At 36.0% G+C, this 15,860-nt stretch overlaps 1 protein-coding gene across 1 annotated transcript; it reads left to right on the forward strand.

The window, feature by feature from the left end:
* Positions 1–712: 712 nt before the first annotated feature.
* On the forward strand, positions 713–14,945 carry LOC114279702 (uncharacterized). Its single transcript, XM_028221987.2, has 8 exons — positions 713–1,138; positions 1,248–1,356; positions 10,437–10,532; positions 10,696–11,859; positions 12,092–12,155; positions 12,439–12,578; positions 12,673–12,984; positions 14,388–14,945. The coding sequence occupies exons 1-8, from the start codon at positions 1,095–1,097 to the stop codon at positions 14,691–14,693; spliced, it is 2,235 nt and encodes a 744-aa protein (XP_028077788.2). The 5' UTR covers positions 713–1,094; the 3' UTR covers positions 14,694–14,945.
* Positions 14,946–15,860: the final 915 nt, after the last annotated feature.

A 15,860-nucleotide genomic window follows, 5' to 3' on the forward strand; every position in this document is an offset into this window, starting at 1 on the left:
CTCTCACAAAAAAAGTCAAAAAAGCCAAAAAGCCCTTCCCAAACCAAGTTTTTTAGCCCAGGCTAAAATAGCCAAAAAAGCCAAAAAGCCAAAAAGCCAACCCACTTTCCAAACGGAGGCAAAATAGAAGTGTGTAGTACAAAAAAAAGTATTAAAACTAAGAGATTAAAGGAAAGAGACAGATATAGAGAGATGTTTGTACTCCAACAACTATTTTTTGGTTTAGATATAGTCGGATCTAACGTGGATCTAACGTAGATCTACTCAGATTCAATGTAGATCTACTCATCTTCTTCGTTAGAAACTTATTTCTTTCGTTGTCGGTGAGTACGAAGTAAGGAGTTGGTACTCAGTGGTTGCTCGTGAATTCCAATTAATAGTCGTCACCGGTCGCCAGTGATTGTAGATTATAAAGAGAAAGAAAAAAAGGAAGACGTGGCTGTCATCATTGTCATCGCCGATATCAGAAAAAAAGAGAGAAAGAAAAGAAGTAAATTGTAGGAAAAGAGGAGAAGATAAATAAATATAGGACTTTTAAGTTTATCTAAAAGGTTTTAGGATTAAATAGAATACATATTTTTCAAAAAGGACATATAAATAATTTGTCATTTTATTTTTTTTTCACAAAAATAAAAAAATTTAAAAACTCAATCCAAATAAAACATTTTAATTCCAAATTAAAATAATTAAGAAATCAACCCACCACTCTTTGAAACGAAACATTTATATTTCCCATAACAACACAATGGCTCTGGCGTGATTTTTGAGCAAGCGAGGGTGTGTAGTGAAATCACCATCCACTCTCTCAATCCTTGACGATCTACTTAACTAGGCGCGAAGCGATCAATAAAGAAAGGAACAAAGAAAAAAAGGGCAAAGATTCCCTCTCTCTCTCTCTCTCTCTCTCTCCGTGAATAAATTCTCATTTTCTCACTCATCAAACACACAAACACACCCCAACAAAACACAAACACCACACTCTTTCTCTAATGTAACAAGAGTTTGCGCTGGAGACGTAGAAAGAACGTTTGCGTTTCCGATTTTGGGTTTCGTCGCTGAAAGCGATCGAAACGGAGCCCTAGGTTTCCTCATCCATGGAGTCCCCACCTCTCCCCAGTTACATCCATCAGAAATCCAAGTGATTCTCTCTCCTCTCTCTCTCTCTATCTATTTTTTTCCCTCTCTCTCTCTCTCTATATATATATATATCGATGTATGTATTCAATTTTGATTGTCAATCGGTGCAGGAAAAGGGTTTTTCCTGGGAGTAGTTCGTCGTATATGGACCCTGAGGTTGTCGAAATCTCTCCCCCGAGAGTTTGGAGTTCGAAATCCAATTCGCTTAAACAGAAGGAGGTAAAGATTGATGCTTTTTGTGTGTGTATATACTGTATGATATTTGCATTTTGTTGATGGCATGGAGTGAGACTGTGAGAGGAGTTTTCGCAGTGAGAGAATGTGGGTAGTCGCAGGTTTGATTAGTTGATTTGGGTTTCATGAGAGATTAATTCTTTATGCTACAAAGTTTGGGTTCAGTTTAGTGATGAATTTGTGATTATAGGAATAATTTATAGGGTTATCATTTGATGCTTGTGTGGTCATTAAGGTGTTAAAGTTATAATTTTAAAAATATAACCATGAGTAAATTTGGATGTGGAGCTTGAATTGCCCCTTTGTTGGCTGAAATACTGTTATCTAGTTACTTCATGATGAAAGAACCGGTTAGGTCTTTGACAATTGACAGGATATTGGCTTAGCACAAATTGAAGATTCAAAGAGCCTTTTTAAATTTTTTTTAGCTTTAGATGAATATGAAGATGGAATTTGGTATATCCCTGGGAAATGGCTTTCTTGGGGTCAACATGTCTAGAACCCAAAGTCCAAACTGGTTTCTTGAAGATTGTGGTTTCTCTTGATCACAACATGCCAGAGAGGTCTTGGATGTTTAGGAATTTTTCATGACTATTTCACAAAAAGGTTGTCTGTCAGCTATGAAGCATGGGTACTTCGAAAAACATGCCGTACCCGTACCCGGTACTTACCGACGTACCGTACCTCGTATGGTACTTCTGCATACGTACCGGGTACACGAAACACGTATCCAAGTTTTTTCTTCTTAATTTTTGACGTACCCAGACGTACCTAGTATATATCCAAGCCGTACCGTACCTCAGTTGAAACAATATTTTCTTTCTACTACAGAGATAAAACTCATTTCACTAGATTTCTTTTTCAGTTTTTGTTTTATGCTTAGCATGATTTTAAAATTAAACTATGGTTTGTAAGTTGTTTAATATATTGATATTTAATTTTGATTTATCCTTTTCCTTTTGGCATTAAATGTTAATTATAGGTTGGACCTTAACAAATTAAACCATTTAATTATTTGTTACATTACTCTAAATTAAAAATAAATATTTTTTTACAAGCGTACCAAGCCGTACCCGTACTCTATTTTTTTTGAATTTTACCGTATCGACGTACCCATATCGTACCAGTACCAGTACTCGTACCCGTACCTGTGCTTTATAGTCTGTCAGGGACCACACACCTTTCATTTAGGGTGCAATCATCTCCTAACTACGGAGGTGTTATTGGGAAGATTTTGACAATTTCAACTAAAGAAGTTCAAATGCAGTGTTTGACTACCTAAATAGAAATATGCTTTTTTTGTTTTCCCCTTCCATCAAGATGCTTAATAACCTTCTTGACCATACGATCCCAGAAAGTTGCTCTCTGGGTTGCCACATGTGGTAAGCCTCGAGCCACAATTACATGAGGGCCTCGAGTAATTGTGGGCCAAAAGCTGATTATAAGGCCTAGCAAACTCCCATTGCTCTTCCTCCCTAACATTAATTCTTCTTACGAAACTCTTTCTTATGTTCTTATCCCATGAAATACTTTCCAACAGTGCGAGACCCAATTTTCTAAAGTTTGCAACTTCAATTTTATTTCCATAGAAATGGCAGAAGTGCTTCACCTCCTAGGAAATCGACCCAAAACATTTGTAGAAAAACATAAATTATACTGTTTTCACTGAAATATACTGGGAGTTGCTTTGGAAAGTGGACTTCTTAGCTAAAATATGAGGTGAAAAAAATTAAAGTGTTTGGTAATTTTTTTTTTAAAAAAATTTTTTACTAAAAAGGAACAAAACATATAGAGAAGGGAATGAATCTTTGATTTATTTATATGGCTTTCTGGCTATTTGACTAAAATCCATTCTTCCCAAACAAGGCTTGAAACCTATGAAGTATAGACACGGATACGGATACGGATATGGACACGGATACGGGACATAACGCGTATACGCAGACATGCAAATTTTAAAAAATTCGAGATACGACACGCAGGGGATACGTTCAATGTATATAATTTTATTTATTTATTTTATGTGTAAAATTGAAAAAAATTAAAAATAAAAAATAGAGAAAATAAAATGAGGGAAAAAAGAGGGTCTCAGGTATAAATAAATAAAAAAGTATGGTTTTTGTTATAAAAAAATATTTTCAATCTTTCATGAGAAGAAAAAGAAATAGAGAAATAAAAAGCGAGAGAGAGACAAAAATAGAGAGAGGGAGACGATCAGTGAGAGAGAGAGATGATTTGCAAGAGAGATGAAAAATAGAGAGGGAAAAGCAGAGAGGGGGAGACGAAGAAAAACACAGAGAGAGAAACGATCTGAGGGAGAGAGAGAGAGAGAGAGGATCTTCGAAGTGATGAAAGAAGAAGAAAAGCGAAGCAAAGAAGAAGAAGGAGGACATACCTCGCTCTAGGGCTTCAACTAGTTCTTCTTCACTTTCTTTCTCTTCTCTCTCTCTTTGTTGACCAATAGGTTTGGGTTTTGTTCAGAATCGTGTCCCGAACGTGTCCGACTGCAAAAAATTCAAAAAAAAAAGAGGGGACACCTCCCATAGAGTGTCCGACATGTGTCTACCACATGTCGGACGCCAATACGTTGCCTTCGGAGAGGTGTTTGTGTTTCAATCATAGCTTGAAACACACCAAAATACTACAAAACAAACATTAAAAGAAAGAGCGAAAAACAAATAAGAATCATAACTTTATCTTGGAGCTCTGTGCACATTTTAGAGGATACACATTGGTTTATTTGACATTGACTTGATGATTCTTGGTTCCCATGTTGAATCTACTTCCAAATTTTATTTTATTTTTTGGATAAATAAATAAGACTTTATTGAGAAAGTATCAAGATGATGTAAAAGAATACAAAAGATCCCAATATGGGAATTCTCTAAAATCAACTAGAAAACATCTAAAAAATGCCTAACCAATAACATCATCTAAAAGGTTTAAAAAAGCAAACAAATTCGGATTCCCCCCTCTTTTCCAACCAACTATACAAAGTAACTAATAATTAGTTTTCAAGCCACGACACACTCCGATATAACTCTCGAAAAGTGTGCCAATTACTCTCCAACCAAACCAACCACATCAAACAAAATAGCACCAACAACGAAACCCGGCACCGATGACACCCTATTTGAAACCCCCTCCAACTCCACAATAACTCCAAAATCCCCCTTGGTGCGCCCAAACAACTCCAAAAATAGAAAAAATAAGCCCCCACAACCTCGAAGTCACTGAACAATGGAGAAACAAGTAATCCAAAGACTCCGCATTGGCATAGTAAATACAACACTGATTGATCAACACATGTCCACGACGAACCAAATTATCAATAGTAAGGTTCCGTCCTGAAAAAGCTATCCATAAAAGAAAATCACCTTAGAAGGAGCACCCGATACCCATATACTCTTCCAAGGACAAGCCTCCTCTAGCACCCCCTCCAAACTCCGATAAAATGACGAAACAGTAAATTGGACTTTTGTACCCACAACATTCCAACCTAGCATATCTTCCCTCCTATCGGTAATCCCCAACCCATACAAGAAGCTGAACAACTCCTCCAATTGATCCACCTCCCAATCCTGAACAGGACGGCGCAATTGGATATCCCACACCACCACACCGTCCACCTCCAAATAATCCTCACCCATAGCCTCCCGATTCATAGCAATACTAAAAATCAAAGGGAAACACACCTCCAAAGAAACCTCTCCATACCACCTATCCCTCCAAAACAACACCTTCTTCCTTGATCCCACTCGAAACTTTACCCTATCCCAAAGCTCCCCTTTTCCCAACCAAACCCCCATTTACAAACCTCGACCATGAGACCCAATATCCCCTGACCTCCAATCCCCCTTTTCCACCCCATACTTGATAGCAACCACCCTGTGCCACAAATGATCCTGCTCCTAAGCGAACTGCCAAAACCACTTCCCTAACAATGCCCTATTAAACAACACCAACCTATTATTGTTATTTGGCAAGATTTTAACTTAGAATTTGCCTACTTGCCTTATTCATCTTGAAGCATTAAATTAGTGTTGGGGGTTAAATATAACTCTTATCCCTCTCCCTAATTATCAAACCTATCCCTAACATTTTAGACCCCTTTCCACATTAACTCCATGAAGCATCTTGACCTGCAAAAATGTCACTCCCTACAACTACACTCGTACTTCACTATCACGACCTTTTTCACTAACTATCCTACTCACAAGAAAACCTCTCCAACCACTTCCTTGATAAAGAGTGATTGAAGATCTCTAATTACTAATGCCCAAACCCTTCCCTAATCAAAGTACATACTACATTCCAATCTACAAAATGGTATTTGAACTCTTCTTTGATACCGCCCGATATAAATTCCCTCGCAGCAACAAAGGCTAGAATTGTGAATAAAAACATAAATTGTGAAGTTACGCTCAATAAATTACTCTTTAATTAGAGTAAGCCTACCACACCCACTTAACAACCATGAACAATTGTTAACTAATTAATGTTAGGCACCTCTTAAACAATAATAAACTCTGACTTCCTTAAGATTTACTTGAAGGCTTGAAAACGCTTCGAAACACAAAGCGCACACTTCAAATAATTTCTCCAAGGGCTTGGGTCTTGGGGGTGTGCTCTCTCCAAGGTTCAGGGATCGAAATCTCTTAGGTGCTAACAATTTCTTAGGGCCATTGGACTAGGGGAAAACTTTTGAATTAACCGTGATGCACTTGCGGGAAACTCCTTACCGAAAGCTTGTACATCCTTGGGGATTAGTTAGGCTTTGATTCGGACACTATGGTGCCAATAAAAAAATAATAATAATAATCACATTGTGTTGCATACGACCAAAAATAAAATGATAGTATCATTTGTAAATAGTAGAGAGATGTTAATAGCAATGACTTATCCATGTTGCTCAGCTTAAAACCCTCCATGAAGCCTCGTATTGCCTTATCCATCATTCAACTAAAGCTTCCATAATTAGGATGATTAATAAAGGAGACATTATGAGTTCTTAGTTGTTCTAATCGATGTTTTCTCTTGCCAATTAGCCAAAAGCTTAGAATGCTGATATACGGGGTACTCAAGTGCTGAACCATACTACCTGCGCCTTTATTCTACCCTAGGAAGCACAAATACATATATAGGATATGTGTACGATATGGATACAGTGATACGTCAAAATTTGAAAAAGTAAGATACGGATATGTTGGAGATACGTTTGTGAAAAATATTTTTTATAATTTTAATAATGTATATGCATGAAAATAAAACCTAAAGCAAATTAATAAATAAAGAGAGGAATTCCTATTAAACTAGGAGTCTTCAAATATTCATAAAACATCCAAAACTAAAAGTGGGAAAAAAAAATTAAATAAAGTAGCCTATTAGATAAACCAGAAGCCATTAGATAAGGGGGGAAAAAAAAAAATGAATAAAGCAGCGGCAATGTAATAGATAAGGAAAAAAAAGAAATCAAGAAACGTGTTAGTAGGGGTGGGTGCGGGTCGGTTGCGGTCACAGAACTTCCAATCCGCCATCCGTCCGCCAGATTGGCGGATTGGAGAAAATCAATCCGCACCTGTCCGCTAATTCGGCAGATGTGGATTGAGCGGATTGACGGTTTGGCGGATGGATGCGAATCGGTTTGGCGGTTTAAAATTTTATAAATTTTCAACATAATTCAACTTGTGCACTTCCTAAAAAAAAAAAGAAAAAAGAAAGTATTACAGTCAATAACTTAAAAAAATATTATAATCATTGCATGCCTCATCCAAAGTAAGAAAGTTTGAAACTTTAGAATATCACAATCACTGCACGTCTCATCCACATACTACAATTACAGCATGCCTCATCCACATAAAGTATTACAATTTGTGGTTCTTAAAATATAAAAGCAATTCAAACCACAAAAATCATGAACAAAGCAGTAGTAGAGATTGTATGTCTCTATATTGTTACATCTATATCTGTTTTTGAAAATAAAAACCAACCAGCATATATCATATTTTCTATTTATTATTTTTAGAGATAGATTTATAAACCAAAAAATATAAATAAATAATACGTTTATTTTTTTCAATTCAAAAAAGATATTTAAGTTGAAATTTTTTTTTCAACAGAATATTTAAATTCTTTTTTAATTGAAAATACAAATAGAATATTTAAACAAACTAAAAACGCAAAGTCTTATAAATTACTAGGGGTGCTCGCAGTTTGGCGGTTTGGTTGCGGCCAAAGGAATCTCAAATCCGCCATCCGTTTGCCAGATTGGCGGATTGGAGAAAATCAATCCGCAACCGTCCGTTCGTCATCACGCATCCGTCCAAAATGCGGCGGATTGGTTCGGTTGGTTTTGGCGGATCGATATATCCGCTGCTCACCCCTACGTGATAGTGAGAGATAGAGAGGAAAATGAGAGAGAGAGAGAGAGAGAGAGAGAGAACGAGAGTGAGAGAGAGAGAAACCTGTTCTATTGTTGTCGTTGTGGTCGATCGATCGAGAGAAAAGGAACCAGATTTTTGCTTCAATGCTTCTTTGATTTGTGGATTGAGGTTAGGTTTTTTCTTCTTCTTTATGTTTTTTTGATTTTGGTTCTTGCGTATGTGTATTTGAAGGATCTGATTTGTATTATTTTCAATTTAACTTCTTTATTTACGGTTTGACCCAAAAAAAAGTTTTCAAAATTATGTTTTCTGCTCCATTGTATCTCAAAAGTACCCGGAACATATCTCTCACATATCCAAAATTCAAAAAAATAAAAAAAATTGGGATGTCGTATCCGATACATATCTTGGCGTATCGGATGCGTATCCGTATCCGATACTTGTACGCGGCCCATTTTTTAGTACCTGTGCTTCATAGATTTTACCCCAATCAAGGTTGTGTTAGGGTGTCAAATGTATTTCGTTCATGCATTGTAATAGCTCGTAAAGATGTATAAAGTGTTTCATTTTGATGTCACTTGTTTGGCATATGTTTTTGCTTGTTAGTTAGTTATTTTGCTTGTTTGTGTTTGTTTGCCTTTCCAAATACCACGAGTTGTTTTGATGGACTAGTTGGGTGTCTAACAAGTGCCACACAGACCTGTCGCGTATTATGCAAGGACGGCGTGTGATTGTATAGAAAGTGAGGATTTGAGAGAGTGAAAGATTAGGAGAGAGGTTAAGGAAAGGTGAAAAAGTTATCTTGATAATCTGCTAAATGAAAAACATTTAGGAAACTTAGGAAGAGAGGAATATGTTAGTGTTATTGGAACTAGAGTATATAGATTTTATTGTTGACTAAGAGAGTTTGAAGTAGAATTTGCATTGAAGAAGATGAAATTAGGTAAGGGATTAGGGCCAGATTGTATCCCAGTTGAGGGTTGGAAATGCTTAGGTAAGGAAAAGAGGGTGTATCTTGGTTAATAAAATTCTTATGATTCTAATGACTAGAAAAATGTGTGACGAGTGGAGAAAAAGTATTTTAATACCTATATATATAAATAAAGGACATCCAAAATTGCAAATACTATGGAGGTATTAAGTTATACAATAAATTGTGGGAGACAGTGATTGAGCATCGGTTAAGGGTTATAACAACAGTGTCAGAGAATGAGTTTTTATTTATGTTTGGTAGATCAACTATGGAAGCAATATTTTAATTAAGAAGATTAATAGAAAAATGGATAGAGAAAATGAGGGATCTATATATGATTTTATTTATTTAGAAAAAGCTTATGACAGGTTGCCTAGTGATGTAATATGGTGGGTGTTGGAGAAAAAAATGAGTAACCAAAGGGTATGTTAATGCGATAAAAGACATGTATTTTAGTGACTATGATTAGATCACCTGTAGGAGAAACTTGCGAATTTCAATCACTGTAAGGTTGCATCAAGGGTAAGTTTTGAGTCCTTACTTATTTGCCTTAGTCATGGATAAATTAACTAAACACATTTGGGATGATGTCCCATGTTATATCTTGTGCATAGATGATATTGTTCTAGTGGATTATACTATATAGGAGCTAACAAAAGCTAAGATGCTTCTAAAAAGTTGAAATCTTCTATGTAGTCAAAAAAAAAATAAAAAAATAAAAAAATCAGGAAATTGCCTTGTGGTCTACATCTACAAAGGTACACTTGTCCTCTCCCCCCAAATACTAACGCATAAAGTAGTGCTCCTGGCTTGCCTGGACTTCCAGGTACGTCCTTTGGGCCAACATCCATATAGCTCGGTGACCGAAACTGGAGCCACTCATTGCACTTGAAAATTAAAGAAAAAGAAGCTATGGAAATCTCTCGCAACCTTAATAGGGATTGGTTTCACATTTGTATGATGTCTTGAGTTTGAACATCTTTATAAACTGCCTCCCTGGTTTCTTTTCTCTAGCAACCTTGAGGTCCTTTGGTTGCTTGACTCCTTATTTACTTATGTGATCTCATTTAGTAGATACTTGTAGATTGCTCACTAACATGTTGTGTTGAAAGATTGTGACTGAAAATCGATGGCCTGTTGCTTTCAACATTATATATATGTATTTATCTAAATATATATATATATATATATATATATATATATTTGTCTCACTTACTCTCAATTATGTTATTTGGACTCTTCAAAATAAATCAAATACCATTGTCAGACATTCAACACTTGACACTCGGACAAGGATATGGGATGTGTGGCAACTACATTTCAACGGACACTTCTTATATAATTGTATATAACACAATGATTATATGTACATATTGTTGTATAATTGCTATAACTGTTTTTTGGATACCGTAAGTTATATATTGCACCATTTTATCTCACATACTTGATTAAAAATATAAAAATATGACATTTTTTTGCCAAGTCCACGTATCTTTAAATTTATGGTTTGATGAGTCCGACCTCTAGATACATACCCGCACCCGACACCTGTACATGAGGCCATATAACATATGGTTGCCTTTGTTGATGTGATTTTTCATCTGGATTTGCATCATTGTTAGTATTGTACCTGAGTTGATGTTTGTATGTGCTGGAAGTTTGTTTCTCTTAGAAATTTTTTAATTGCTGAAGGAACTGATTTAATGTAGGTTTTTCACCATGAAGTAATTGATATTGACATGGATGAAGATTCTGGAGATGTTATGCTTGTTGATGAGAAAGTTGATACACATAACAAAGGGAAGGTAAATAAAAGGTTTTCAATAGTTACTTCTGTAATTAACTTTTCTGTTATACTGTAAAATATCCTAGCTAATCGTTGGTTCCCCTCTTAGCTGCTGTTGTTACTTGCTTATTTAGTTATCATAGAGCAAATGCGCTGAGTAATACTTTTCCTTCCCTTTTTAGGAAGCTTTGGCCGATATTTCATATAGTCATAGTAATTCAGCAAAGCCTGCATCAGTGGGTGGAGTCCAGTCTTCTAAGAAGAACTCTGTCCCAGGGCCGCCTAATTCTTTTAATTTAGAAGGTTTCAGTCATGATTTTTCTTACGGTGATGATGAGTATATGGATATGTATCATGATGATTTAACATATGATGACAAATATACATTTCTGCAAGCCCATTTTGATTGCATGGATATTCCTCCTGGAGTTGAGGCTCCCATTCCTTGGTTCTCTGATCATGACCAGGATAAAAAGAATCCAACTATTGCAGGCAGTTCTAACCATTCAACTGTTTCTATCCAATTGGATTCCCCTGGGGCACACCCATCATATTCTTTGGTGTTACCAGAACTTTCCCAGACTGGAAAAAAGTTGTCTTCCATGAGCAGTTCCAGTTTGGAAACCCAAATGGACACTCTGAGTCACCCTTATGGGGTGGTGCTGTCTCCTCCTTGGTCATTACCAGAATCTGCTCAAAATAAGAAGAAAGCAGCTGAGTCAACTAGTTCAACTCATTTGAGTTCACAAACAGAAAAGGGTGCAATGAATCTTCCATCTGGATTTAAATCTTGGTGCATGCCAGGATTTTCGCACAATAAAAAGAAGCCTCCTGTTTCTGGTAGTACAACTAATTATACCTCACTTAAGCAACCGGGCATTATGAAGCTCTCTTCTGGAATGGACCCATCTAGTAGGGGATCTCATATTCGCAACAGACGTAAGAAGCCCGTTGGTAATGGTAATCCAAACTTTTCAGCATTTCCAGCAACGGGCACAATGAGTCTTCCTCCTGGAGTAGATGCATATATGTCTGGATGGCAGGGTTCTCCTGCGTTTATGAACCAACCACCTTTTGTTAGTGATGGTATCCATAACTCATCTGATGCTGTGCATCTCTATTCTGGAAAAATGTTATATGGCCCCTGGGTCCAGGATCCTGCTGAAGATCAAAAGAGTGTAACTGCTGCAGGAAGTTCAACTGTCCCACTTGGGTCAACATCTAACCTCGAAAAATATGGGAATGAAGATGATATTCTGAAGAAATTCGAACTTTTTAAACAATTTGATACCGTTCCTGATCATTCGGACCATCAGTATTCTAGCAAAGGTTCTTCAGTGAAGCAGGCATGTACACATAAAAGATGCCTTCCTTTTATTTCTTTTTATTTTATTTATGTAGCAAATTGTTGTTTGATGAGTACATGGATTGGAGTTTGAGAGCAGCCACTTTGGGTAAATAATGCTAAGGCTAATCATCTTCCCAAAGTCCACTCTAACCCCCATTAAGCAAATTTATTAAAAGGGACCGACACTGGTAACTTTTTTTTTCTTACATAGATTTACTTTCTTTTGACAGCCATCAAAGAATTGGGCAAAGAAAATACAGGATGAGTGGAGGATCCTTGAGAAAGATTTGCCAGGCAAGTTTTTATATTGGTATTGTTAATAATCAATTGTTTTGCCTGATTTTGGGGCTATTTTTTATGACTGAACCCCTATTGTTGTTTATTGGGTAGACAAATACAATAAATTGGTTTTCATTTGCATGTGGATGGGGTTTACCATTACTGGTGCCTACCCCCCAGCCTCTCTTTTTCCACTGCTTTCCATTTTTGCTCATCCTTTTTGTGGAACTTTTCAGTGGTGATTTATAGATTCGGACTTGTCTCTCACTTTCTGTTTATTTTATTGTCACTGGAGTAGATACAATATTTGTCAGGGTTTACGAATCAAGGATGGACCTTTTGAGGGCTGTAATTGTAGGAGCGGAGGGGACTCCCTACCATGATGGTCTCTTCTTCTTTGATGTTTTCTTCCCTAGTGGTTATCCGAATGTCCCACCGGTATGTAAGCAAGGTTCTTAGTGTGCTTGTGCTTGGGGTTACATATTTTTATAGTAGATCATATTTCTAACAACTAGGGAACTACTTGTGTCAGCTTGTCTACTATCATTCTGGTGGTCTTCGAATCAATCCAAATTTGTATAATTGTGGAAAAGTATGCCTCAGCCTTCTTAACACCTGGAGTGGTAGTCAAAATGAAAAGTGGATCCCGGGTGTATCGACCATGCTACAAGTTCTGGTGTCCATACAGGGGATAATCTTGAATGCAAAGCCCTACTTCAATGAGCCTGGATTTGCTAGAATGAGTGGATCAGCAAACGGAGAAAAGAACTCTCAGCAGTACAATGAAAATACATTTATACTATCGCTGAAAACAATGGTGTACACCATGAGGAGGCCACCAAAGGTTAGTTTGCTGTTGCTCCTCCTTATTGCCAATAGTTTGTGCTTGTTATGAGCCATTTTCGTTCAGTGATTGGTTTACTTAGTGGGTGTTTGGGAAGTGGCTACTTTAGAGGTTTTTGGCTATTTTAGTAGGCTATTTTAGTTTTTGTGTTTGGGAAGATGAGATGGATTTTTATTTGAGTTGGTGTATTGAAAAATGTTTTGAAATGATGTTTGAAGTTAAAATGTCAAATTTATCCCTAACTTCACATTTTTCAAAATAAATTCAAAGGGGCAAAATTGTAATTTCCCTACCTGTCACTGTGACAGTGGTAGGCTGTCACAGTGACAGTTTCCTGCCGGCCTATTTTTTTTTTTTTTGAAAAAACTTTTGGTTCAAAGGCTTTTGGGCTTTTTTTTGTTTTTGAGGCTATTCTCAAAACTAGTTTCCCAAACACCCCCTTAGTATTCATCCCCCATGGATAATGTTATAATGACCATGCCGATAACATTTCCTCTTGGAGATTCCAAGAGAAAAGCTTGTTATTATTGGATGAAGCAATTATATATCACAAGAGGGCGTGCTTATGCGATACATGTGCATTGAAAATCACAGGAAATTTTATTACAACTAAAAACTGGAAAGGAGTTGAAGTAAAAACTAAAGCAGTTGCAGAATTTTGGGAGAAGTGGAAGTTTCCATATTTGCCTCTTTAGCACATGAATATAGAAATTTCTTGAACAGTATATAATTGAATTTTCTTAGGGCAATTTTGGGGAACATCAAAATTGTGTAATCCCTTCATTTAGTGCAAATGAGTCTTACAGATGCCCATGAATAGCTGGAGTTTGTTTCTCTTGATTACGAAGCATTATTTAACCATTTTATGTTTACCAAATAAGGTTATCTTTGATTGACAGTCTCTTTTTTCAACTTACAAGTTCTCATAAAATTGTTTCTAGTTTGGAGAAGAAACAAATTGATTTTGGATTTTCATGTTTTGAACACATAAGAATGTGCTTTGCATACATTCAATGGGTAGGATATTCAGGCTAATGAGGGCTTTGTGAAAACCTTTAAAAAGCTTTGATTAGGCTGTATTTTCTTATAGTTCGTTAGAAAGACAAAATAGTTGGAAGTTCCAATCTGTGTTACCAAAATTGACAAACAGGACTGTTCAACATTCAGCATTTTGATAGTCTTAACATAGTTTCATGCTAGAACATGTATTGAGTTTTATGTTATAAATATCTTAATTTATTTTTAGTTGCTCTTTGTTTGAGATTTGCAGAAAAATCTTTAAAAAATTCACTAAATTCAATGCGCATGTGCATTTGGATAGAGTACTTGTGGTCGTATTTTTTTTTTTGGGTCTTTCTCTGGGCATTTATGATCTCATAATTCGAAATCGTTTTTGGCTGCAGCATTTTGAGGACTTCGTCATTGGACATTTCTTCAAACGTGCTCAAGATATTCTAGTGGCATGCAAGGCGTACATGGATGGTGCTCAAGTGGGGTGTCTCGTGAAAGGCGGGGTTCAGGATCTTGATGCAGGTGACAAGAGCTGCTCGCAGTATTTCAAGGATACATTGGCTAGCCATATGTCTTTGCTTGTGCAAACATTTTCACAAATCGGGGCAAAAGACTGCGAGAAATTCCTTCCCATAGCAGAGAATGGAAACAGTCAGGTGCCCTCTGTGCCGCCCATGGCTGCAAATTATTATTGCTGATAAGAAGGCAATTTTGAGACATCGGTTATGCATAATTCTGCATGCAAGACATATACATTATGCAAATTTAGATTTGAGTTTTTCATTTGATAGTTGAGACTTAAAATTATGGATTTTGTCATGTTATAACCCTAGAATGCTTTAGTATATGTTAGGATAATGTATATAGGTGTTGATATTTATGGTGGGGTTTACATTCTAGTTTTATTATTGGTCAATGGTTGGCAAGATGGAATGGTTCTTATCCTATTATGTGTTGCTGTCAACTTTTTGGTAGTTTCTTTCATTATACAATTAGGTAATTATTTACTTAGGTTATGCAATGCATGTTCAAATTCTCTTTATTTATTGGGCAAATTACATATACCTCCCTCGAGGTTTAGTTAAATTACAGATATCTCCCTAGGGTTTCGGAAATTACAGATATTCCCCTGAGATTTATATTTTCATAACAAATTGCTCCCTGAGATTTATATTTTCATAACAATTTACCCCTTAATTTGTTATGCAAATAGTATCTTCAGGGGATATTTGTAATTTCTCAAATCTTAGGGGAGAATCTGTAATTTTGCTAAATCTTGAGGGGTATATGTAATTTGCCCTTATTTATTTGGTAATCCATATGGTGATTTTTGAACGACTTTTAAATGTTAGGCCATCCCTAGCAGATTATATTATTTCGTTCGTGCCAATATTATATTTTAGCATGCTATGGTATTAAATTGATATATTTTGGCGTATTCTAGGCCGGGTATATTTTATTTTTTTAGTACTATCACCATAAGATTCAAATTTACCACAGTAATTCTGTGTATTTGAAGTGTTTTAAAATTCAACAATGATTCATCCCACTAAAAACAGTACCACTAATAGCACTAATGCATTAAAAAAGTAAAAAAAAATAAAAAAAAATACAACTCCAAGACCAAAACATCACATCACTAATGGCGGGACTCACTGCCACCTAATTAGTGGGAGCACTAATTAGTGCTCCCAAGCATTTTTCTTTAAAATTATATACATTTTAATTTAAAATTTTATAAGTGCAATAATCAATATTTTTCAAAACATTAATCATTATTATAATTCAAGGTTAATTAAATAAATTAAATATTTAATTAATTTTCTATGTTATGTGTGAGGGGGGCACAGAATTTGTTGAAACAT

Source organism: Camellia sinensis, chromosome 7, assembly GCF_055761805.1.
Source record: "Camellia sinensis isolate YWXY chromosome 7, ASM5576180v1, whole genome shotgun sequence".
Taxonomy (NCBI): Eukaryota; Viridiplantae; Streptophyta; class Magnoliopsida; order Ericales; family Theaceae; genus Camellia; species Camellia sinensis.